Consider the following 25,416-nt stretch of genomic DNA (forward strand, 5'->3'; position numbering starts at 1 on the left):
AATTTGATGTAAATATAGAAATTGATGAATAATACTAATTAAACTAAGGTTAATTTCATATAGAGGATTGAATATCATAGTTGAACCATAAATTTAAACAAAAAAGAACTAAAAAAAAAAATTATATTTTAAAAAAGAAACTACCTTTAACTTGGATATATGACAATGCATAGTTAAGTACAATTGTAAAATAAATTTTAATTTTATATATTCTTTTTAAGAGAAAGAGATAGATATTATTTGATGTGTGGTTTTGTAGTGACAATTGCGTTTTATCGTTAGGTTATGAAGCACTATTTCAAACCCGTGTTCATGGTCAACCAGTTGATGTTGATTTTCAGGGTTTTCCATTGTGGGGTGAAGAATATGTTGAGACAAACTTGGCTTCTTGCAATGGCTTGGTATGTATTGAATTATATAAAATAGGCGCAAACGCACATCTGAATATTTGGTTTGGAACCCATCTACCTAATGTTACAAAAACATACCAAGACCAACATCAACACCTGATTCAATGTCTTGTTGGTTTTGGCTATGATTGTTCCACTGATAGTAAGGCCCTACCAGATTTTCCCTTTTGATATAAAAAGGATTGAGATCTTTTCATTCAAGACCTTTACCTGGAAGACAATTCTGGTGGATGTGGACAATATTTGTAACTACAGTGTTCCATTGATCCCAAAGACTATCTCTGCAATGGGGCAATTTATTGGAGTGCTAGGAAATATGTGAAGCCGTCATTCATTTATTTTGAATTGGCAGAGGAGATATTTCACGAGCTGCCATGGCCTGAATCTGTTTTGTATTGTATAAGAGACAGATCATCAGGAAAACAATTCTATACATCAGGTTTATGGGAGTTGGGGACTTTTGGAGAACACCTGTGTCTATCTGTGTGCACCGGCAAATCTCGCAAAAACTTGTGCGTTCAGCTATGGGTGATGAAGGAATCTTGGACTAGTTTGGCGACCATTCCATATTTGGGCACTTGTTTGAGGCCTATGTGCGTGTCAAAGAATGGTGAAAAGGGTTGGAATGAGTTTAGAATGCTATTACAAATTGATAGAATACAATTTGACAGATTACACCTATACAAGTTATTATATGATCCCAAGCCAAAAATGGAGGCAGCTACATATGTGGAAAGCCTTTATCTGAAAATGATCGGCTTGATGTGGGAGTGAGAATAATTACGATAAAACAGCAACCCATCATGTCCACAAGTGAGCTATAACAACCAAATAAACTACAACTAACACTATGCCCGGGCAACATACATTACAGATCAATAAACAAAATATATGTAATCTATAAAAAATAAGTCAATCATATAAATATAAAAAATATGAGAACAAATATTGATTGAAAAATTCATGACTAAAGTACATCGTGTATGATCAAGTCTGCCTTCTAATTGGGATGAACACAAAAACCTCTTCAACATTGATGCAAACAACATAGCTGCAAAAACATGCTCAACACATTTACTACAATTGACTAAAGTCCAAGTTTTCTGAGAAGCTCGCGCCATCTTGGAGTCTCTTCATCAAAAATGTAGGTCAAAGGAGAAACAAGAACTCCACTGCCTCCAACCTGTATCAGCCAATATCCAAACAATTAAGTTTGCAGGTGGATTTCTGGTCGGGGAAACTCAATTCAATGTGGAACCAGATACAAAAATCCCTAGAGAGATGAGAGATGCCAGAAAATAGTGTCCTTGTTTTTTAACATATATTATATAGTTCAATACTTTTATGGGCACAGAGATTTCTTATGAGTTTGAAATCTACACGTTAAGACGCAAACCTCAGTAACTGGTGCTACATAAACCGGACAAACCTGCATGACATACCAGGTTAAGTTGAACCAACCTGTTTAAAAACAAGTTGGTTTCAATTGTAAAGGTCAAGACATTTGTTTCTTATGAAATACCTAGCTTGTCCATACATTAAAAGATCTTATCAATTCTAGGGGGGAGAGGTGAACCTTTCAAAAGCTGGTTAATTCTATAAAATTATCCATCAGAGATAGAGCAGATACCTCACAGAGCTAAAACATTTGCTACTCTAGTATCATCTTTTAATCCAAAGGGCTAAACACTAGTCTAATGGGAAAATATCAATCCAAGCCACAGAATGACACACAAGCCTGAGCCAAAGAACTAACATTTTCCTCATGACACGTAAGGAGAGACGGAAAAACAAGCATACGTAACATTACAAATAATTACTATTACATATAGATTGTTAGAATTATGGTTAAGTGATTAAACTCACCATTTCCTAATAGCTTAAGCTTTTGGGACAATCGGTAATTTAACATGATATCAGAGCAGGAGATCCTGAGTTTGTTCCCTATCTTCACTCTACCTCCCATTTAAAATGTTAAGTTCCCTGTCACTTATTATGGTTAAGTGATTAAACTCACCATTTCCTAATAGCTTAAGCTTTTGGGACAGTCGGTAATTTAACATAGATAATAAAATGGACTTATAAAAAAAAAGATAATAAAAAGGCTCACCGCTCTCAGTTGTTGTACAGACTTGTACAGTGCCTTTTTGGGTACACATATGACTATGGCAAAGTAATCCGAGGCTACCTTCCCATCACGTTTACGAAATACTGGACTTACAGTAGGTCCCTGCACAAATATAATGGATTAAGAAAAGCTCCTGAAATTCAGGAATGGTGATTAAAAATCCAAATCATGATTTGTGATTCAGTCATCCAAATATGAAAACTAAAAATGGGAAACCTTGAGGGCGATTGAGGGCTTTGCTTCTTACTTTCTTTTGGAAATTTTAGATCTTAGATTTTTATTTTATTTATTTTTTTATGTGTTCTTAGATTTCTTTGTGCCTCTCTTTATACTTCCAGTGTACTAGGGCTAGAGCCTTTCCATTTAAATTTTTTTTTATTACTTATAAAAAACCATTGTGGGAAACTTAGTTGGGAGAAGAAAAGTGATTGATTTTATTCCAAAGCACACCTGTAGTCCAGATAATGATGGCTGACTCAGTATTCTCTCAGCCACTTCCTCCGCGCTACTTCCCCTCATGTTTGCAGTAACCTGCCAGTTAAGTGTGTAAGCAACATAAAACTAAATTTAAATAAAATGCAGCAGCAGAAGAACATGACATACCGTGAACTGACCAACAGCCCTCAAATGTGCCTCCAATCTTTCAAGAATCTCATGTGTTATGTCCAATGCACCTTTCCTTTGGATCAATGCTCTCCGGCTTGCAACAAGAACAGCCTGAAGAATGTTGTAAGACAAGATGTGATAAAGACAACATGCAAAATTAACTGTGCACAAAAGTAGTTGCCTGAAGTCCCTCTTTTAATAGCATTCTAGAAACTACAAAATCTGATGCTTGACAAGGTCCAAGATAGCTAACCTGGCTTTCCAACACAATTCCACCTTCAATTTCTTTCAAGTTGTTTTCTTTCAGTGTTGTTCCACTACTCACAAGGTCCAAAATTGCATCAGCTATGCCCATCTGAAACAGTAAAGACAAGTAGTCTATATAAAATTCATGTGGAGATAGCATGTATTTATTAAGCAGTCAGCTACACTTAATAACACCACTATCCAATACAAAATTTCCATTTTAACAAGTAACGTCATTATCCAAACCATGAACGTCTTAAACCAAAAGGCAACATATTCCACAGGAAATATAATGTAACAAAATGAATTATTTTATTCATATTTTAATTGCTTTACATACAGAACTGTCACCCAAGACCCGCAACTTTCCTTTTTTTTGATAAGTCAAGACCTGCAACTTTCCTTCAGAAGCCATTGCATACAGCTCCATGTTATGACAACTTCAACCAATTGGATATTTGTAGTGCTGAATCTTATTAAGGCAAATACTGCAGAAAGAGCTATAACATGACAACAGATTGAACAAAACAAAACTGAACCATATATGATCATCTGTGTTGTTTGTTATCCACAGCTCGTTGAAGCATTCAGGATTTTTTAGGACATATTTATCAACATTTTAGTGAGCATTATGCTCATCACCTAAAAACAACAAAAGAAAGAATGATGGATAAAGAGGAAAAGGGTCATCGTTTTTTTTTTTTTTTTTTGGATTGGTAATAAATGCTTTATTGAGAAGAGTACATCATGTTCACAATAGTGAACAAAATGTACTTGAAGGGTCATTGTTTGTTTTTTCTTTCTCTGTGGAGAAGAAGTGGAGAGAATTCAAGGAAAGACAAGTAAGGTGTCCAATGAAAATCGATTATTTCAAGGTTTCTTACCATTTTTATTTTATTTTATTTTATTATAAAACTAACAGAAGTCAAAGTGGAAAAGTAGCCAAGCTCGGTCACGCGGGCTTGTGATCCAGTTTGGGGTGCATTTTATGGGTTTGAAGAGTTACCAATCAAAAACAAAACAAAACCAAAAAAAGAAGTGGAAAGTAGCATCTAAATTGCACTATACAACTGTATCCTTTCATATGAATTAAGGTCAGCTATGCATTCACTTCACACCCCTCCTCAAAAGGAAAAAAGCCATATTTTCCTTTTAAGAAACCTGTGAAGCCAACAATTTGGACTCCTCGGTTGGAGACTGCCTTCCCCGCTGCATAGCTCACTTAATAGTGTTTTCACTGAATGAGCTCGGCTATTTCTATTTCAGTCTTCAAACCCATCTTAGAGCACTTGCAGCAGTGGAGCTAAATAGCTATATAGCTATTTTAGCTCCACCAAAACACCAGAATACATGCTGCAGCAGTGGAGGCATACCTAAATTTTTTTAGCTTCTTGCTACAGTGCACATCCATAAATAAATGTGCACTGTAGCAAGAAGCTAAAAAAAAAAAAAAATTTTATTAAATTTCTCTCTTCTCTCATTAAATTTCTCTTTTTTTTTTTCTTTATATCTCTCTCTCTCCGGCTTCTCTTCTTTCTTTTGTTTTTTCCTTCTCATTTTTTTCCTCTAGCGCCTCCCTCATCTCCTCTTTGCTTCGCCGGCGAGCTCGCTGACCGCGGTGGTGCTCAGGTCAATCTGTCTTCAGTTCTGGTGACTGCAGGTCGAGCGGTTTTGGCGGGCACAGGTTGAGTGGTTCTGGCGAGCCGAGACCCATCCCCCTAAGCCCCATCGTCGTTCTGTTACCCCAGCCCCATCGCTGCTGAGTTTGTGCTAGATTTATGTATGTGTGCTTGAGTTTGTGTTTGTGTTTGTGCTCGATTTGTGTTTGTGTTTGTGTTTGTGTTTGTGTTTGTGTTTGTGCTGGGTTTGTGCCGTGGGTGTGGTCTGATTGGATTGTGGCCTGTGGATTAGTGGGTTTCGTGGACGTGGGTTGGTGGATTGTGGCCTGTGGGTTGGTGGTGGTGGGTTGTTGATCCATGGGTTGCTGTGGTGTGTTGGTGTGATTTTTGCCGTGGTGTGATTGTTGCTGTGGTGTGGTGGTTTGCTTGCTATGGATCAGAGAAGAAAGAGATGAAGAGGAAGAGAGAGAAAAAGATAGAGATGATGATACTGTATGTAAGGACGCGATTCGGGGCGGACCGTAACAGTGTCGGGTTCGCACGTGAAAAGGCCCCTAACAATATCATTTGTAGAGCGTGGGTTTGGAAGGCTAGGCCTTGGTTGATAGGCAGTGGGTTTTTCACGGTGTTCGTACCAGTTTCAGTCTTCCTACACCCCTGGAGTCTTTTTCCTAGAGGTGGGCTGGGAGGCTCTGGTTTCTGGCCATTTTTCCCAGCCCCTTCTCTAGTTTACTTATCTTTCCTTTTATATCTCCTTGCGTTCATTGTCCTTCGTCCACGTATAGGGTCAACTTTTCCAAGACTGATACTTGTCCCATCAGCCCATACCCAAAGTCGTTGGGGATGGTTGTAAAAGCCAAAGAATGCGGCTCTGTCGGGTTCAGAACATTAAATGGCAATAACAGTAGCTTTCCCTGGATATTTTAGATCTTTCTTCCATGTTCCAGTCCTATACCGTTTTTACCCTTCCCTTTGGAGGTACTGTGGGTCTGCCGAGGACTGAACTACCCTCGACGGTACCCAAAGGCTATTTCGTTGAACTTGGGCCATAATCCTCCTCGGCCTGGACCTTTGGACTCTCCCTGGGTAGAGGGGACTGGCCCATAAATCATTTGCGCCCCACATTAGCCCCTCAAAACCCGGCTGTCCAACCTCTGGGCTGGACAGGGGGGTTTTGGTGATGCCAAACTTCTTCCTACGGCCCAATCCATTCGGCCTATTGAACATGCTGGCGGCGCTTCATATGCCCAAGAGGTGCACCGGTCTACGAGACAGTTTTTAATTTCGCGCTTGATGCATTCTTATCGCTTGGGGTATTCAAAACGCACTTTGAATAATCACTATTTACGAGACTACTTTAATTCGATGGTTTATTTTGATGGGGTGGAGAAGCGGAACCGGCGTGTTTGGGTTTGCTGGTTCCTTTGGAGATCTGAACCTATTAAATGCCCCCCGCTCCGCCCTCTGTATAAGTAGGACAGGAGGAGGTGATTGTTTTTACCAAAAATCCCTTTTCATCCTCCTGCGACTCTGGAATACTTAGCCTCCCTTAAGATTCGGTTTACTCGCCGGTTTATACATTTAATCGTAAAATACTTTACCATAACAACAAGGGATGCAAAAGTCCCACCCCTCCCAAAAACGCCACGTTCCGATAAAGCTTATCATGGCTCGATCGGGACAAGGATGGCGAAGACTCAAAATCAACCTCATCCTTCTTTCAGTCAAAATCCGAAGCAGGGACTCGTCACGTCAAACTTTCGACGTGACTGAGTCGAGAACACCCAAGATCGTTACCATCCGGCTCCTCACGAGCGTACCTAATATGGCACCGGCGTGTTAGGAGTCAGGGCGGAGGCAAGGGCTAAGTGCTTTTGCTTCTCCCTCTTTTGCTCCTTGGTGCCCTTCCCCTCCCTCTTCTTATTGTCTTCCCAGCACCAGTTCCGCCCTGGTGCTGTTTCTTTTCTATCTTTTGTTCCTCTCTTTGTCTCTTCATCTCTCTCTCTTCTTCTCCTCCTTCTTTACTCATGTCCTTCATCTTCTTTATTCATCCCCCTCATCTTCGTCATTGATTTCTTCCTTACTATTTCCTTCTTCTTCATTCATTTTCTTTTTTAAAGTGAGTCCCTCTCTCAGTATGAGCAGCAATGAGGCAGAGATTGGAGAAACTTTGAAGACGAGTTTAAAAGACGCTTGACAGTTTACTTTTCTGTACTACAGATGTAATGGTTGCTTAGGCAGTTTACATTTTGTATAGGCTCGTTTGAGCCCCTTTTTGTATGTTGTAATGATTTTTTTTATATTAATAAAAATTGTTGTCTACCTTATTTCGCATGTTATGTCTCTATGTTTTCATAAATTTGCAAGCGCTGCTCGGCACAATAATATAGCATCTAAATCAATGACGACTAAGACCAAAATATTTGATAATAAAATGATGTCGCCATAGCTTTAGTAGAAGTGCTTGGCACAATAAGGCCGACCCGTAAAAAAAAATAGTACTCACCCGGAACTAGCCAAGGAGAGAACCGAAGGCTTGATGCCGTGTGAGAAATAGCCGTCCGAGGACATATCCCCTACCAAATGAATAGCCCTCTTATACGACTAAATGCTGGGGCGTTCCACCCCCTTCCTTACACCTTTATTGGCCTTAACATTTTATGGTGTTTAAGCCGTGGATGAAGTGACCTGACATTTTTACCAAGTAACCTTTCTTATGAGAGTCAAACCTTTTCTTATCCAAGTATTTGGTTTTCCCATAGGCTTGAGTCCGAGGACCATGCAAGGCCTTGGTTCTGTCCAATAACTTGTAATTTTTATAATTTTTCGTGCTTGGCTTCCCCATAGGCTTGAGTCCGAGGACCATACAAGGCCTTGGTTCTGCCCAAAAACTTGTAATTTTTATAATTTTTCGTACTTGGTTTCCCCATAGGCTTGAGTCCGAGGACCATACAAGGCCTTGGTTCTGTCCCTGGGCCCATATGCCGAACGGGCCTGGGCCGCGAATTTACTAGGCCCACAAATTAAGAGGTGTTTCCATAACTTTTGATCACGCGGTACCTTTTGGCGTCCCAGTGTTCGAGGTGCACCTTCTCGAGACTCCTTTAATCTCAGGGTTGCAGACGACGTTGGAAGTCGAGCCAGAGACGTTTTGTCTGTAGCGTTCCTTGGGACGCTGCGCGAATTAAATGCCACCACCTTATCTTTTAACATAAATAGGAGAGAAAGTTGCTCCTTTTCACACACAAATCCTTCAAATTCCTCCCTTAGTTCATCATGCTTGAGGCAGAGATTGGGAAAAAGGAGCTCCCTCCGCCACAAAGGCGTCATGTCCCCCCGAGACACAGAGTAGGGAGGTACGGGCCAAGGAGGTGCAAGTTCAAGGGAGCATTCCATTTCGTCATAGGGGAGAGGGTCCTCTTCCCTCTTTTAGTCGAAATCCGAAGCAGGTTCTGGTCATGCCAGTTTTTCGGTATGTCCAAAGAAGGAATTTCCACCATCAGCACTGTCTACCTTGTGGCAGGCAAATTTTTGTGGGGGCTTCCCAACCTCAAGCTCCTAGCACCTTTTCTGTAGATGGTGTTAGCCTGAGGTCAGGTTCTTTGGCTGCCTGAGTTATGGGCATGCAGAGGTGTCGAGGAATGGTTTCCTTAGACAATAACTTGGCGCAGTAGCCAACCTCTCCTCTGAGCTGTCCCCACGGCCTTCTCTCCACTCGCTTGTATTTTCCTTTACTTATGTAGTCAGTTTCAGTGTAAGCTTGTTTCAGCTTTTCATTGTACACTGTACTGTTCCTTTGTCTTAATAAAATATGTGTCTATTTCTCCATACATATCTTTCTTCTCCGTAACAACTACTTTATGCATGAATATTAAATGCAAGCTTGCCCTTAAGGATATTCCAGGCAGAAAAAATGCTTTAACACGGGTTCCTACTAATTTAAACTCACAAATATTATCAAGTATAACAATGGTAACTTTCAATAAATTAAATTCTTGGAACTAACCGGAATAAGCATTGAGTACTACGCGATGCATGCTAGACCAATGTCCGAGAACGATAATCTCTAAATAATTCGTCTGAAAGGGTAGCTAAGTAGCGAGGGACTTTGGTTGTGCTTTTGGGGCAATATGTTGCGCCGTATCGCATCAACCCCTTTGATACTGGGGATCCGAGGGTAGACCGAGGAATCCGCGCAATCAAGGTATTAACCCGTCTGCTAACGCGGAGTTCTCTTCGGAGGGATTTCGAGGTTTACGGGCCATAGTTTTTTCTTTAAATAGTTGGTTTCTCATCCAAGTAGTTGGTTTCCCCACAGGCTTGAGTCCGAGGACTTTGCAATGTCTTGGTTCTGTCCAAAACCTAGTTTTCATTACATCCAGGTAGTTGGTTTCCCCTGAGGCTTGGGTCTGTGGACCATGCAATGCCTTGGTTCTGTCCAAAACCTAGTTTTCCACATCCAGGTAGTTGGTTTCCCCTGAGGCTTGGGTCCGTGGACCATGCAATGCCTTGGTTCTGTCCAAAACCTAGTTTTCCACATCCAGGTAGTTGGTTTCCCCTGAGGCTTGGGTCCGAGGACCATGCAATGCCTTGGTTCTGTCCAAAACCTAGTTTTCTCTTGGTGTGGGATCTTGGCTTTAGGGGAGTTAGCTCCTCGGCCAAGCCCCTAGAGTTTATCCATACGGTTAACGTTACCAGGTGCCTAGTTTACTCTTTACAGGGGACCTTGGCTTTAAGGGAGTTAGTTCCTCAACCCAGCCCCTAGTCAAGAAACATAGTCCCTAACAGAACTTTATACTAGAACTCTATAATCGACGGTTAGATATAACGAAGAAACTCTATCGACCCACTTCCTATACCAACACACAAGCCTTCCCCACAGACGGCGCCAATTGTAAGGACGCGATTCGTGACGGACCGTAACAGTGTCGGGTTCGCACGTGAAAAGGCCCCTAACAATATCATTTGTAGAGCGTGGGTTTGAAAGGCTAGGCCTTGTTCGATAGGCGGTGGGTTTTTCGCGGTGTTCGTATGAACTTAAGCTTTCCTACACCCCTGGAGTCTTTCTCCTGGAGGTGGGCTGGGAGGCTCTGGTTTCTGGCCATTTTTCCCAACCCCTTCTCTAGTTTACTTATCTTTCCTTTTATATCTCCTTGCGTTCATTGTCCTTCGTCCACGTATAGGGTCAACTTTTCCAAGACTGATACTTGTCCCATCAGCCCATACCCAAAGTCGTTGGGGATGGTTGTAAAAGCCAAAGAATGCGGCTCTGTCGGGTTCAGAACATTAAATGGCAATAACAGCAGCTTTCCCTGGATATTTTAGATCTTTCTTCCATGTTCCAGTCCTATACCGTTTTTACCCTTCCCTTTGGAGGTACTGTGGGTCTGCCGAGGACTGAACTACCCTCGGCGGTACCCAAAGGCTATTTCGTTGAACTTGGGCCATAATCCTCCTCGGCCTGGGCCTTTGGACTCTCCCTGGGTAGAGGGGCCTGGCCCATAAATCATTTGCGCCCCACACTGTATATGATGAATATTTTATTATAATGTTTATATTATTTTATTATGTTGAAAGCTAAAATAGATCCACTGTTGTAGGATGTTTTGTAAAATGAGTAGGTAAAATAGATAAAGTAACTTTTTATGGTGCCAAATAGCTAAAAAAAGCTTCACTGCTGTAGATGCTCTTAGCTTCTATTTCTATTTTAGTTGTTCTTCTATCCATTTTTTATTCATTCTCTCAATTTCTTGCTATGCCTTTTTATGAACTAGACCAACCTCCCCCCACCCTATGAAGCACGGGTGCGTTTCGGGATTCGGGTGCGGGTGCGGGACTCGGCAATTTTTGAAAAAGGTGGGTGTGGGTGCGGCGAGACTCGGCGATTAAAAAATTATTAAAAATATTTTTAATATATTGCTAAGAATATTTTTTCACATTATATAAACAGATGCCAAATTTAAGAGCAATATTAAATAATAACTAAAACATGATGTTTTTAAATTTTTAATATATTACTAAGCATACTTTTTTTTGTACTTTTTTTTTATTAATAATTTTATATACATATATTTCTTTATATATTATTGGGCAAAATTTATATAATTTATTGAGAGTCTTAAAACTATAAGTCCAAATTTCAGATAATTTATCAATTTCAAGTCTAAATATCTATCCAATAATTATAATAATACTATTAAAACAATTTTACTATTAAAATATTCTTTAAAAAAATTACTATTAAAAACGCAATATAAAAGCTCAAGTTAAATATTAAAATAATTTTATTAATCATATATTACGTGTGGCCTGTAAAAATAAAGTTTTGTCAAATCTCTTTATCATTTCTAACATCCACTCACGTGCTAAGTTCACAAACATAAAACAAGGCAAGGTCCACTCACGTGCTAATTTCACAAAACAAAAAGAAAACATAAAACAATGCAAGGAAAATTTAAAATAGAACTGAAAAGGACAGACAAAATGAAGAAAGGAGAAGAAGAAGAACGAGCGGACAAAACGAAGAAGAAGCAGCCGCCGCCTTTGCCATGCCGGAAGAAGAAGAACAAAAAGAAGAAGCAGCAGCCGCTGTCTCTGCCATGCCGGTTTCGCCTCTGCCATGGCCTGAATCGGCCGTTTCGCCTGATACGGCCCGATTCAGCGCGAATCGGGCTGAGTCTGAGCCGCGTCGGTGCGAGTCAGCTAAAAAAAAGAAAAGACACGTGGCCGGACGCACGGGCAGTGGCGTCGCTCGCGCGTTGCCGCGTCCGGCCGCGTCGGACGCGGGTACGGCTCCTCTGGAGCCGCGTCTGTGCTTTCCAGCCCCCACCCCACCATCCCCACCAAAAAAAAAAAAAAAAAACCATACTGGCTTATTTATGGTTTCCATTCTTATCATCTCTCAAAAGAATTATGTCTCTAAGCAAGGGGGGAAAATGAAAAGAGATTGTCCAGTGCTGTATACAGAACTGACAATCAAACAAATAATCTCATCAACCATTATTCTGGTAAAACAGTAGAGAATATAAATAATTAGATAACCAAAATAAACAATCTTCTTTAAAAGGGAAAAGAATATTAAGAATATGTTAATAACAAACAAACTGACTAGCAGGGTGATCAATATTCTGGATCAAAAGAAATTCTAAGCCTCTTCCCTGAGAACAACATGCATTGTGCTAATATATGAGAAGGGACTAGATCAACTATCTCAATGGACAGCAACAATTCAGTTCTAAATTGAGGAAAATGAAAATAGAAAAAAGAAACAAAGAAATATGCAAATCATAGAGAAAGAATGCATTTCTCACCGCAGGAGCTGCCTCCAGTGCTCCATCAGCAGTTGAAAAAGTCACATTCTTTAGTCCATTTTCTTTCATAAATTTAGGACCTAGCTGTGCAGAAGGATAGGGCCAAAACTGAAAATGTTACAAAAAAAAAAAAAAAAACTAAACTTTTCATAATATAATAAAATGAAACACAGATCATACGTAGGTGAATCCAGTAGCGACTCGCAGAGGCTTTTCAGCGGTCCATTGAGGCATTTCTGCCAGCTCTTTTAGAGAATTTATGTTCTCAAAAATCCCATATTTGGGAATCTGAAAGGGCAAAGGATATACCAAGATTGTTATGATCGGTGATATACCAAGATTATTAACAGTAAAATTTATGAGATAAGCAGTAAGTTTCAGTTGGCTATCTGCTAGAACTTACAGCCAGTGATAAATGACAATCCCCATACTCAAGAGCATCATGAACAAGAATAAGATCTTCATTCCCCTGACAGCAGGAACAAAAATGATTAACTTTTAATGGTAATGCACTTCCTCATACCAATCCTTGATAAGAAAACAAGGACTCTTTTTTTTTTTTTAATAAGAAATAGAATTTCATTAAAAAAAAAGGAGCAAAAATAAAAGCACTATCCTAGTACACAAGGTATACACAAGAAACAAGGAAATTTTGCTATTTAAATTTCATAACGAGTCCATGATCTGCTGCTAATTGCAACTCTTCCCTTTGATAAAAGTATCAGACCCTTTACTAACAATCCACCTCTATGAGTATAGCAGAGCATCTACCAGCTAATTACAGGATGCCATTGCATTTATGTGTCTGTAACCCCCAATATGGAGGGTCTTGGAAGCATTCTGCCTATTTTCCAAGGTGTAAACTACGTGCACAAGTTTCTATTGAGGTAATGACAAAGGGAGGAATGCTTCACATAATTGGAGTGTTCATTGGATGCACGTGTGTGTGTTTAATAGATTAAATTCTTCCCTGAAACAAATCTTACAATTTTGCTCTGGCTTCTAAGCCATGCTTGAGTATCTAACCCCCATTTTTCTATGAATAAGCAAATTTTTATTTCAAGGAAATACATCAGATCAGTACAAAGACACTATAGAAGCACAGCTGGAACAGCCAGAAACACAGAAAAAACACAGTAACAAATAGCAGAGAGCAAAAGAAAGTGACAAAGCATGCTTGAGTATCTAACCTTATATGGCCATTTTGAATTACTCCAGTTAGTAGCATTGAGTACTCAACTTAATAGGCATTCTAAATAACTTTAGTAACATTGAGTATCCAATCTTAATGATTTATAGATCATTGATTCTGAAGGTGTCATAGACTAGGTTAGGATCAAACATCCAATACAAACCTAAAGTTCAATTTTTTTATTTAATATATATATACGCACACACTTGTGCACACTCTACAAGCATTTTCCTCATCAAAGTAAAGGATACTTTTTCAAATGTATGGCCTTCAAACTAACAACAGAGAGAGAGAGAGAGAGAGAGAGAGAGAGAGAGAGAGAGAGAGAGAGAGAGAGTGAGTGACAAACATCTAAATGAATATACTGGCAGGAAAATTACTCTTAAGGAAGAAAGGGGAAGGCATTTCAGGTTTTACTTTTCAACTTATAAAGCAAAATATTGTCACTATGCCCATATATATGTAAACATCAAAAGAACACCCAGGGACCCAATTACCCAAATAATGAACCAGAAACAGTTCATAACTTAATGCTTACCTGGCCATATTCACTGACTGTATCAAAACCCACAATACCAAGGTCTAGATCTCCAGAGACCAATTTCCGAACAATGTCTTTTGGCCGCTGAAACCAAACTTCCAAATTGGCAAGCTGCAAAACACATGGGTATTAAAAAATTTGGCCACAGAATGTATCTAGGATTAACTATTTATATTATTCGTCAGTCACACAGGCATCCAATGGGCTTGAACCCAGGAAGTGCCATTATAATTGATTGACCTATGAATTATTGGAGCACACAATAGCACAAACATGCAACAATTTTTTTAAAAACTTCCTATACATGTCTTTTCCATTGTTAGCTTTTCAAGCAATATGACACATACCCCACTGGACATGCCCAAAGACGCTAGGTCATATTACTGCATTGGGCAACATTATATTCTGAGCAAACATTTAAGAATCTTTCATATATAGATTATTTTTTTTCTTAGTTCATTTATTAATAAACTAAACCAAACATACTAAACATGGCTAAAGTTGGGCATGACTCAAGTCAGGTTAATTGAGTCAAATGACACTAGTAATGAGACTGCTACTGCTTGTCGTTAAAAAGAAGGGAAAATCAACTGGGAATGCAATCTAAGCATTCTTTACTTAAACAAGTGTCAGACTCAAAGCCAGTTGCTTATAAAGTATCAGTTAGAACAAAAGAGGAAAATCAATCTCAGCATTCCTTCAGAATTATCACACTGATTCCTGATTTTCCACAACAAAATGTCATTTCTAAGGCCAAAAAACTAAATTTGATCACGTTTAGTCCCTAGCAAACTAAATTTGATTGCTTTTAGTCTCCAAAAAAACTTATAGTTATCGATTTTAGTCCCTAAGAAACATAAACTAATCAGTTTTAGTCCCTAACAAGCTTAAAGTAATAGCTTTTAGTCCCTAGCAAGCTTAAAATGATTGTTTTTAGTCCCCAAAAAAACTTAAATAGATTGCTTTTAGTCCCTCATAAACTTGAAATGATCAATTTTTGGTCCCTAACAAACTTAAAAGTGATTATTTTTAGTCCCTAATAAACTTGAAATTATCAATTTTAGTCCCTAGAAAACTAAAAACGCTCGTGCACAAAACTTTAGGGACCAACAATGTATTTAAGCCTATTTCTAATTCTTTTGAGACAATTTGGCATCCATTTCATCATACCTAATTCTCACAAATGCAATTGACAAAAATAAACGAAACGCTTTCGCATACCTGAGGAATTTGCGCAACGTATTGTCGTGGATTCACTTGCTTCACAGACAATTGACAATCCTTTCACACAAACAAAACAAAAGTTATAAGAAATTTCAATGCAATGCAATTTTCTCAGGAACCAAACAGAGAGGAAAAGAAAGAAAAAAAAAAAAAAAAAAAAGACAATGTGTACTTTTAGAAGATCGAGAGTATCGGAGGCCATGCGACCTTTGCTAGGGAGGCCGAATCGGATTTCGGTTCGCTCGGGGACCCGAGCGTCGAGCACCGGTCCGTTCACCAGCGCCACGTGGGACTGCTGCGACGAAGCGCAGCACACCAAAACGGTGCGTTTGAAGGGGAATGAAGGCATTGAGCCTGAGAGGCATGGCTGGAGCATCGACATAGACATTGCTTTTTCGGTTCGCTAAAGCTCGAGCTGTGTGTGTGAGAGTGTTTGAGAGAGAGATAGAGAAATGATTGAAACGCCGCCGCTTTTTAGAGTAAAAATAGGCAAAAATAAATGAGAGAAGGATTTTTTTTTAGGTATATATTGTGATTCTGTGAACCTGTGATGTGTGGGGTTTGGATTCATTGACACTACAAAAGTACCAACTGAAGATATCACACGAGGTTTTTCAGTTTATCCTTGTGGAGAAAAAAGTACCACTATGGTTTATCCTCTGCATTATCTTTTAATTTGGTTCTTAATTTGGTTCTTACGTTGACTGTTTTAATTTGGTCTCTAACTTTTTAATATCGTGTTAATTTAATTTCTTTCGTTATTTATTGGATGAAAATTGTTGACACAACAAACAGCCAAAATAAAAAATTAATTTATGTTAATATAGCAAGAAACTAATTTTTTATTTTGACCGTTTGTTATGTCATTAATTTTTATTTAAGAGATAACTGTACGGATTAAATTGACACAACATTAAAATATTAGGAACCAAATTGACACAATTGAAAGGTTAGAGATTAAATTACAATATGATTTAAAGGATATAGACTAAATATTTAGTTTACCTTTTAATTATTTTCTATAGCTTTGCATATGCCTTTAACAAATAAACTTTTTTTTTTTTTTACTGAAACAAATAAACTACTTTATGTGGGTTCTAATTATCTCAACTGGTAAAACTTTTCTGTAATAGATTATCACTATTAAAAAAAAAATTAACTAACTCTTTTAAAAAAAAAAAAAAAAAATTGGCTCAAAGCATCCAAACCAACATGAATTATGTTACATTGATAGTTACAACTTAGATGTTACTTACTGAAAATATGAAATAAATTAAAATTATATATCTTAAAATTACTTTACAGTATTATTAAAATTGAGTAGTAGAAAAATAAAATATATTGCATGCTAGAAAACACATGTAAGGCTACATTTGTTTTTTTTTTTTAATGGATGAAAAATTACAGCAAAAGATTCAAATGTATAAAATATGTACTAAATATTCTTTTAGATCTCTTAAAACTTGGGGTAATGAAATTTTAACTGAATAGTATCTTAATTTTTTTTTTAAAAAATTTTGTAATAGAATTCACCAATGAAAATTATACTAAGGATTGGTGAAACACGTGATATGTTGTTGATTTGTCCCAGTTGGTTTAATGGAATTGTTTTCTATTCGAGATGTCTAATCTCCAAGAATGAGGAAAAGGAAAGGAAATTTTGGTTTAATTCTCTGTTGCCTCTTATTCATCATGATTCAACTTAAATACATACCAAATAACCACAACCGATAACAATGACAGCTATTCTACTTTAGCCGAAACTTTGGCTAAACTAGATAATAACTATAACACCTATCCTAAATAAAGATAACAATCTAATAACAAATGATAATAACAAAAGATATCAACAACCTAATCTCCTAGTTACAAGCAACTGAAGAAGTCCTTTATTTAACTAAACTCTTGAGGCAGAGGCAATCATCTTATCAAATCCACTGTTACTATTAGGAGTGTCAAATGGGTGGGTTTGGGGTGGACATAATTGGGTTAGGTATACAAAACTTATTTACCTATTAAAACCCATTTAACTAATTGTTTCTAACCCAAACCCAACCTAACCTAATTATAATGGGTAAACCCCATCCCACCCAATTACCTAATTATCAAAATTACCAAATTGCCCATAAACACAATAACAGCTCAGCGACAGGAAAATAGAGGAATAAGATAAGAAACTAAGTGGTCCACTGTTTGGTTGCCGAGAAAATTTAGAAATATAAGGAAATGAATTTTGGAAATTGGATTCCCCAGAGTTTTGAACCTCTCACTTACCAAAATCTCCTCTCCACAACCCTTTCTCTCCCCAACCGGCAACCATTTCTCTCTCTCTAGAACTTTCGAAACTTTCATGGAGTCCTACAACAGCAAAAACACAGAGACCATCAAATTCCTTTGTAGTTATGGCAGGAAAATCCTCCCTCGCTACACCGACGGCACACTCCGCTACGCTGGCGGCCTTACACGTGTCCTCGCCGTTGATCGCTCCATTTCTTTCACAGGTTTGTTTGATTTTCCATTTCCAGATTTGATTTTTTGTGAACTTGTTTGGTTTTTGTGAATAATTAATCAATTTATATTTGTTGTTGCAGAGTTGATGGTGAAGCTCGGAGAGTTCTGTGGCTCATCGGTGAATCTTAGATGTCAATTGTCGACCAGCGACTTGGGTTTATGGGTTTGTTGGAGATGGATTGGTTATTGTGTTTATGGGTTTATTTCTTGGGTTGATTTATGGTTTGGTTTGGTTTCTTGTTTTCCAGGATTTGATGAAGATTAAACTTTCTCAGAGACCAAACAGTGCAAAGTGGTGAATAGAAAGAAAGAAAAAAGATCACTGAGTCTTCGACTAAAACATGATTGGAGACCGAGAAAATAAGGGAAAATGAAAACCCTTGTGAAACACTGAAATGTCTAAGGGTTTTTTTTTTTTTTTTAATAAATTTTTTTTAATTTTTTTATTTTATGGGAAGGGGTAGGCTGAATTTGGGTATATTATTTTTGGGTTAAATGAGTTTTAATGGGTTTTTAGTTAAAACCCAATAATCATTGGGTCTAATTGAGTTGATGCCTATTTAACCCAACTAATAATTGGATGAGTTTGTGTTCAATTAGAGTGGGTGAGTTTAGGTGGACAAATGAGTTTAGATTTATTTTGCCACCCCTAGTTACTACTTAGCAGCAAGGGAGTCAATACCGTACCAGAAGTTGTACCGATTTATATTTCGGATATCGGTCAATACTGGTGTACCGTTTCGGATTTACCGCTATTTTTTATATTTATAAATAAATATAAATATAAATATATATATATATATATATATATATTTATATGTATGTGTGTGTATATATTATAATAAATATAAAAGTTTACCATAAAACATTTCCTCAATTTAGAACTAATTATTCATGGTTTTAGATTTTAGTATCAATTAAAGGAAAAAAAAAAAAAAAACTATATAAAAAATAGAAAGCTTAAAAGTTACCATTGCATACTAAGAAAACAAATAATACTAATAAGTTAATGCAAATAAGTTACCATTTTGCCCTAACAAAAATTCAAAAATTACAAAACTTAAAAAAAAAAAAAAAAAAAACTTTTTTTGTACCAGCCGGTACGCCTGATACAGGCCGGTATTACCTGAAATTAGCCGGTATTTTTTCCAGTATGAAACAGGGGGATTATATGTACCAGTTTGCTTGCCGGTACAGTATATTCCGACAGTATCAACCGGTACGGTATAAAATTGATTTCCTTGCTTAGCAGGTAAATGTAATCCAGACACGAGGCTTTGGGACACAACAGTTGGTGACTTGTTTCACTTATTTTGAGTTGCACAAATATACTGTTATGTTTTTTTTTTTTTTTAATTAATAATTCCATAGTTGAGAGGGAGAGGGGGAGGGGGGGGGGGGGGACCATAACCCATTAAATTCATTGACAATTTTAGTACTGACCGTTAAGAAGCATTTACAATGAAATTAAAAACTGATCAGATCAAATTGGTAAACTAAACTAGAACTAGAAATCGCAGTACTTAAAGAGTAGAATCAAATGCTGATTAGCATGCTTCTCTTATGCCACCCATTCACAACTGCGGAGTATCACTAGCCCTCTCTGCTGAAGAAAAATAATGCAATTCAAGCTCCTTGAGGCTGGCAGCTGCCTCTTCTCCAATTCTTGCCAACATGTGGTCTGTCTTCTCTGCCTGTTGATTAAACTCAGCTGTTCTTTGCTCCACATGGTCATTAAGGGATGCAAATCCGGAGAAGATTGCGGTTTGCTTAAGCTCTGATACCAACTTAAGTAGAGAGTCGGCCGTCTGAACCTATAATTGAAGATGTTGGTGTTCAGTAACTAAAATAGAATAAGGCTTAGATAGTCTTAACAGTAAAAATAAAATTTTTAAAAATCCAAACTTTTAAATCCATTATCAACAACCTTATTTTTAGCAAGTATCTCATTATCTCAGTGAAAAGAAAAGAAAAAAATCTATATAAACTCGTATCGTCTAAGAAATTCAATAGCTCAATGGGAGATGCATCCTTGAGTTCATCAATTTTTTTATGGGCAAGTGTATGGCTTTTTGGTGCGTGGAATCTCTCTGAATCCCTTAAAAAGGATATGCAAAAAAGAAACTCACAAACTGCATCCCAAACTTTCCTTTTGCATCACAACAATCTTTCCAAGATCTAAATCTAAAAGTAGATGAATGAGATTTCAATTTTAAACTATATATACATGTCTACATTCTTGTGCATGCTCACATGAGTGAGAGAAAGCTGTAACCGTTCTTACCATTCTAGCTGCACGCATCTCCATCATGAAAGCTTCTTGTGAATTTCTGACAGGAAGATCATTCACCTACATTAAGCAAGGTTCCATGCAAAATAATCACATTAAACAAAACTTCTAAGAATATATATTTTAAAATTTTCAGCAATAATTAAAACACAAACCAAAAGCTCAGGTGACTTCCTTAGAAAAACCAATTAACCCTTCAAAGATCACTTGCCTCTTTTATTTACATCATACAGCAATATAAACAAACGGGTTCTAGATCTAAACTACTCAACTCTGGTATATTTGGATGGGTTCTTAATTGTTTGTTTAGTTTTCACATTTTAAAAGGCAAGTTTGTTAAGAATCACTTCCCACAATTTGAAAAGGCCTTATGCCCCTATAGCTCCCTTTCCTGATTTTACACCTTGGCAATTATAGGGAAGAAGGCTCCCTTCCATTCTAGAGATTAAAAAATTATAATTCATTAATAGCAATTAGTAGGTATAAGGTTCCCTTCCCTTCTAGAGACTAAATGATCCTCATTGATCCCAGAGACAAGGTGGCACCCACCAAATGTAACAAAACATCAAAATACGAAGTTCTAGCTTCATACCAACTTCAAGAGCTAGTTAACAACAACATCAGTAACTATGTTCACTCAATCAAGGCAATGAACTAGTTGGCACAAAAAGCCAAAGTTCAAAATGTGCAAGCACTGGCTGGGAGGTGATTATCTGCAAAGGCTTCTTTCCCTTTTACCAATAAGCAAGAAGATTTCCTTGGTAATGAGTTAGCCCATTGTTTCCTTAGCAAAGTGCAGGCAATGCAGTAGTGATACAATGAATTAAATGAAAATGCCCATGCCTACGTGCTTCACTTGAAACTATGTGTTCTTAGATCTTTGTTTGATTGGTTGAGGAATATTAGGGATGTTTGTTGTTCTCTTTTAGAGCTCTTGGATCTTTTTAATTTTAGGTCTTAATTTGTTGGGTTGCACTTGCATACTTCTCATGTATTCAGGCTTCGCCCTGTTTCTTTTAAATAAAATTTTATTACTTACTAAAAAAATTAAAGAGAGTGCAAGAACTTCCATGGGAAGTAATCATAGCTAAATTTGATCTTTTAGCAGATGAACGAAATGAAATTTTGAGTTTTGTTGAGTTTTATTCCACCGGTGTTGTTAAAAGCGCGCTTAAGCTCAAAGCTCGAAGCCCCAAGGCTCCAGCGCTTTTTGCCTCAAAAGCTAGGCTCATTCAAAGAAGCGCACTTTAAGCACGCTTTTTTGCGCTTTTTTATATTTTTCAAAAAAATAAACCAAAACTTAAAACTATAGGATCTTGACATTATTGATATAAACCATTGATTGGCATATTTTTAGTGTAACTTACTTATCAAAAAATAATATTTTGAGTATAACTTGTCCTAAAACCCAACCCACAACCTCCCAGTTCTTCTCTATTTTTATCTTTTCTCCTTGAACTAGTAACCCACCTAACCACTTCTTATTCTATTTTTTTCCCTTTTGGAATCTGCTTGGTACCAATTATCATGTTGCAATGTCCTCATATTCTTAGCTCATTCGTGAAAAAAAAAAAGTATGATATAATAAATGTGGTAATTGTTTAGTTACTTAAGTGGTTGATGTTGAATATAGCATACTAATTCTTATAGGGTTATAGGGTCCATTTGGATAGAATTTATTTTGCTGAAACTGAAAACTGAAAACACTGTAGCAAAATAATTTTTAAATATGTGAATAGTATCGTGGGACCTGTGAACAGTGCACGGGTGCATTGTTCACGGTAGACTTGGTTAACAACTGTGGTTGAACCCAGAAAAAAAAAAAAAAAAAGCTGAAAACGCAGGAAACACAACGCAACGTGTATCCAAACAGATACATAGTCATTAAGTGATTAAATTATTAACTAATAGGGTAAAATACTATTTTGGTCCCTAAATTTTAATGAAAGTTTGTTTTTCATCCCTAAACTTTAAAAAGTTCATTTTTCATCCCTAAAATTTGTAAAGTGTTTTTTCAATAGTTTAAAGACACAAATAGGGATGAAAAAAGAACTTTTTCCAATAGTTTAGGGATGAAAAACAAACTTTTAGTAAAGTTTAAGGACATAAATAAAACGTTTTCAATAGTTTAGGGATGAAATATGAACTTTTTAATAGTTTAAGGATGAAAAAAGAACTTTTTAAAGTTTAGGGACGAAAAACAAATTTTTGTTAAAATTTAGGGACCAAAATAGTATTTTCCTAACTAATATTACTAATTAGTTATAGGGCAATATGGATATAGGAGATTTAAGAAAGGATATTACATGGAAGTACTCATATCTAGCTTATCCCAAAAACAAAAAAAGAGACTTGACTTGCAATTTTTGTGTTAAAATTGCAAAAGTAGGGCTTATCTAAATGTTATATGAATTATATAAAAAAATTTATTTCAATTTATATGAGAATTTTAAAAATGTGCGCTTCACTTCGATAAGGTGCACACTTGCGCTTTGCGCCTAGGCTCCAAGAGGCCTGTGTGCTTAAGTGCGCCCCTCGCTTTTCCCAACATTGTATTCCACTCCCTCCCCTTCCCCTCTTTCTTTCTTACCTTCTTTCTCAATTCTCTCTTGCTGATATTCTCAAATCCACTCTTTGTCCCCCTTGCTAAAGTTCTCAGCATTCTCATCCTATCTATTTCCTAATGGACTTAATCTGATGTCCAACCAAATCAGATTATTTCTCCCAACTTCATATCCTGTCTTTTTCCCAAATCTTCCCCTCTTGATTCCCACCACCCCCCCAGCAACACAGCCTTGTAATCCTGAAGTGTCAAAGGCTTTCATTCATCAAGTGACCCCATAGATAAGTTGATATTGGGTAATATGGGATCTATAATAGGTGAGAATGGCCCGTATAATTGATTAAGTTGCCAAATGGTTTGTACCTTTACTCTAAACAATAAAGATAGGTGATTTATGAAAATGGCTAGGACACCTTAATTTTAATATTTAATTATTAAACAACTATTCAACACAAAACAAAAGCTTCCATTAAAAATGACATGTTGATACCAATGATGGGCACAAGCTATGCTATCGAGGCTAAGGATGATGGGAACAACCATTTGTTCAAATCTTAGTACAGATAAGAAGAAAACCACAAGATAAGGCTAGTCAGTTCAATATGTTAAACTACTTCTTAGTACCAAAACTTTATGCTAACAAGAAATGGCGAATTTAACCACTTGACCATTATCCTAACACTCCCTCTTGGGTGTGAGCCCATCTTTAGTCTGTTTGGATTGAGGGGGAAGGAAGGGGAGTAGGGTAGAGTTAGCCGGAAATTAGCCTATTTCTGGCCAACTATATTCTACTTCCCTCCAATCTCCGTTCCTCCCCCTCAATCCAAACAGACTAGAAATGTGACTAAAGTGGAGACATGGTTAAACTTTAGGACTACCTACTTCGATACTATGTTAAACTACCCTTTTAGTCTTAAAAAATTAAGCCAATAGAGCATGATAAATTTAATCACTAACCATTATTCTAATACAAACATTGCATGTGTTAATGAGAATAAGCATGCAACCAACCAAGACAAACAAAACAACCATTTAAAAGCTAGATACAAATCAACAATGCTAGAACCACAACAAATTACACAAATTTTTTCTCCACCACTCAAGTTTTGACAAAAGTTGTGTAATTTGTCGTGGTCCTAGCATTTTTCGATACAAATTCTTGCTTAAATTTGTTGACAGTGAAATGTAACAACTCAGTTCATAAATTAAGCAATTTAACATATGAGTGTAGCACAGGTTTCCAAAAGATTTGTTGATGGTGAAACTGGAAGATCCAAAAGATTTGTCCAATAAGAGCCACAAAGACTTAAAATTTTAATAACCCAATTAGAAAAGCTTAGCAAAAAACAGTAATGTAATACAAATATTTGAATACCTGTGAGCCATTGACGAGGTGGCTGAAGTTGTCAACGATGCTGCCAATGTCGGCTTTGACTCTTTAAAGTAATGTTTTCTGCTTCTGAGCTGCCGCTGCCGCTGCTGCCGCGGTGGGTCCACTTCCGCCACCGCTGCTCCCACTTCCGCCTCCTCCACCTGCTCCGCCTTTATTCATTCTCTCTCTCTCTCTCTCTGGGCACTCTCACAGATACAAATGAAAGCCTGAAATGGCTAACTTGGGCCCAATTCTGTCCCAGCCCTGAAAAGACAAATAGAGGTTAGGCCTAGAAGAAATACAAAATCAACAGCAAAGAAGAACGAAGTTAGAGTGAAGGGACGATTTCGACCTAGGCAGTGGAGCGGCGGTGGTGGAGGGTGGGGGTGGACAAGCACGGCGGAGGAAGGCGAGGACGATAGTGGCAATGGAGGCACGCCGCCGATTGATTTCCTCTCTCTCGCGGGTCTGTGTGGGACTATAGGTTGAGTTTGGTTTGGGAAGAAATCGGGTCAGTCTATGTGAAGAGATATTATAGTAGGAAAGAAAAACAGATAAAATCTACTAACTCTATTCAATTGGGTGAGGCAAAACTCACCGTTTTGCTTGAATTGGGCTTCTTTCTTTTTTATTTTTATTTTTTTTGGTCATAGTACGCCCGTGTTTTAGTTTGTGCCGCAAATATTATTGAGATGTTAATTTTCTATAATTTAAAATAAAATAATAAAATATAAGATTGAGATCAACTTTAACTTAAAAATTAATGTATTGTGAAAATATTATAATATTTTGTTATTATTACAATATTTTTACAATTGTTGAGATATTAATTTTTTATAGATTAAAATAAAATATAAAAAAATATATTAAATTTACAATATTTATACGATAATTTTACTTGATGACAAGGTATTAATGATTAATAAAAAAGAGATATCAATGGACCGGTAAATATTAACAAACCTAGAAAATCCGTCTTAACACCAAGCACCAAGCAAAGTAGCCAAAAAAAAAAAAAAAAAAAAAAAAAAAAAAAAAAAAAAAAAAAAGAACAAAGAAAAAAAGAGAGAATGGCGAAGAAGCGTACCGACGAAGAAGTGTACTGAAGCAGTGTGATAGAGAGAGAGAAACGGCGGCGTGATGGAGAGAGAGAGAAACGGATTCAATGAAATATATTCACAATCCATGAAAAGATTATAATTTTTCACATTAAATTCAAGAACCTAAAATAAGAAAAAGTATAGACCTTGGAATTGGAGTTGGAGTTGGGAGTGTCTTCCTCAGTCAAATCCACACTTACATCCCCAGAACTCGAGGACCTTGAATAGGTCTTTGCCGGAGATGGAGACGGGTCAGAAATCAACCGACGCAGAGTCGGCGGAAGAGGCGGCAACCCGAGATTCG

At 37.3% G+C, this 25,416-nt stretch overlaps 1 protein-coding gene and 1 pseudogene across 1 annotated transcript; both read right to left on the reverse strand.

The window, feature by feature from the left end:
- Window positions 1-1,242: 1,242 nt before the first annotated feature.
- On the reverse strand, window positions 1,243-15,856 carry LOC115987054 (ATP phosphoribosyltransferase 2, chloroplastic-like). Its single transcript, XM_031110498.1, has 11 exons — window positions 15,449-15,856; window positions 15,274-15,333; window positions 14,050-14,163; window positions 12,723-12,788; window positions 12,500-12,607; window positions 12,320-12,403; window positions 3,398-3,499; window positions 3,142-3,255; window positions 2,989-3,069; window positions 2,521-2,640; window positions 1,243-1,593 (listed from the first exon to the last, which is right to left on the reverse strand). The coding sequence occupies exons 1-11, from the start codon at window positions 15,662-15,664 to the stop codon at window positions 1,498-1,500; spliced, it is 1,161 nt and encodes a 386-aa protein (XP_030966358.1). The 5' UTR covers window positions 15,665-15,856; the 3' UTR covers window positions 1,243-1,497.
- A 3,345-nt stretch (window positions 15,857-19,201) lies between these two features.
- Window positions 19,202-24,738, reverse strand: LOC115987503 (annotated as a pseudogene).
- Window positions 24,739-25,416: the final 678 nt, after the last annotated feature.

Source organism: Quercus lobata, chromosome 4, assembly GCF_001633185.2.
Source record: "Quercus lobata isolate SW786 chromosome 4, ValleyOak3.0 Primary Assembly, whole genome shotgun sequence".
In the NCBI taxonomy this organism is placed as follows: domain Eukaryota; kingdom Viridiplantae; phylum Streptophyta; class Magnoliopsida; order Fagales; family Fagaceae; genus Quercus; species Quercus lobata.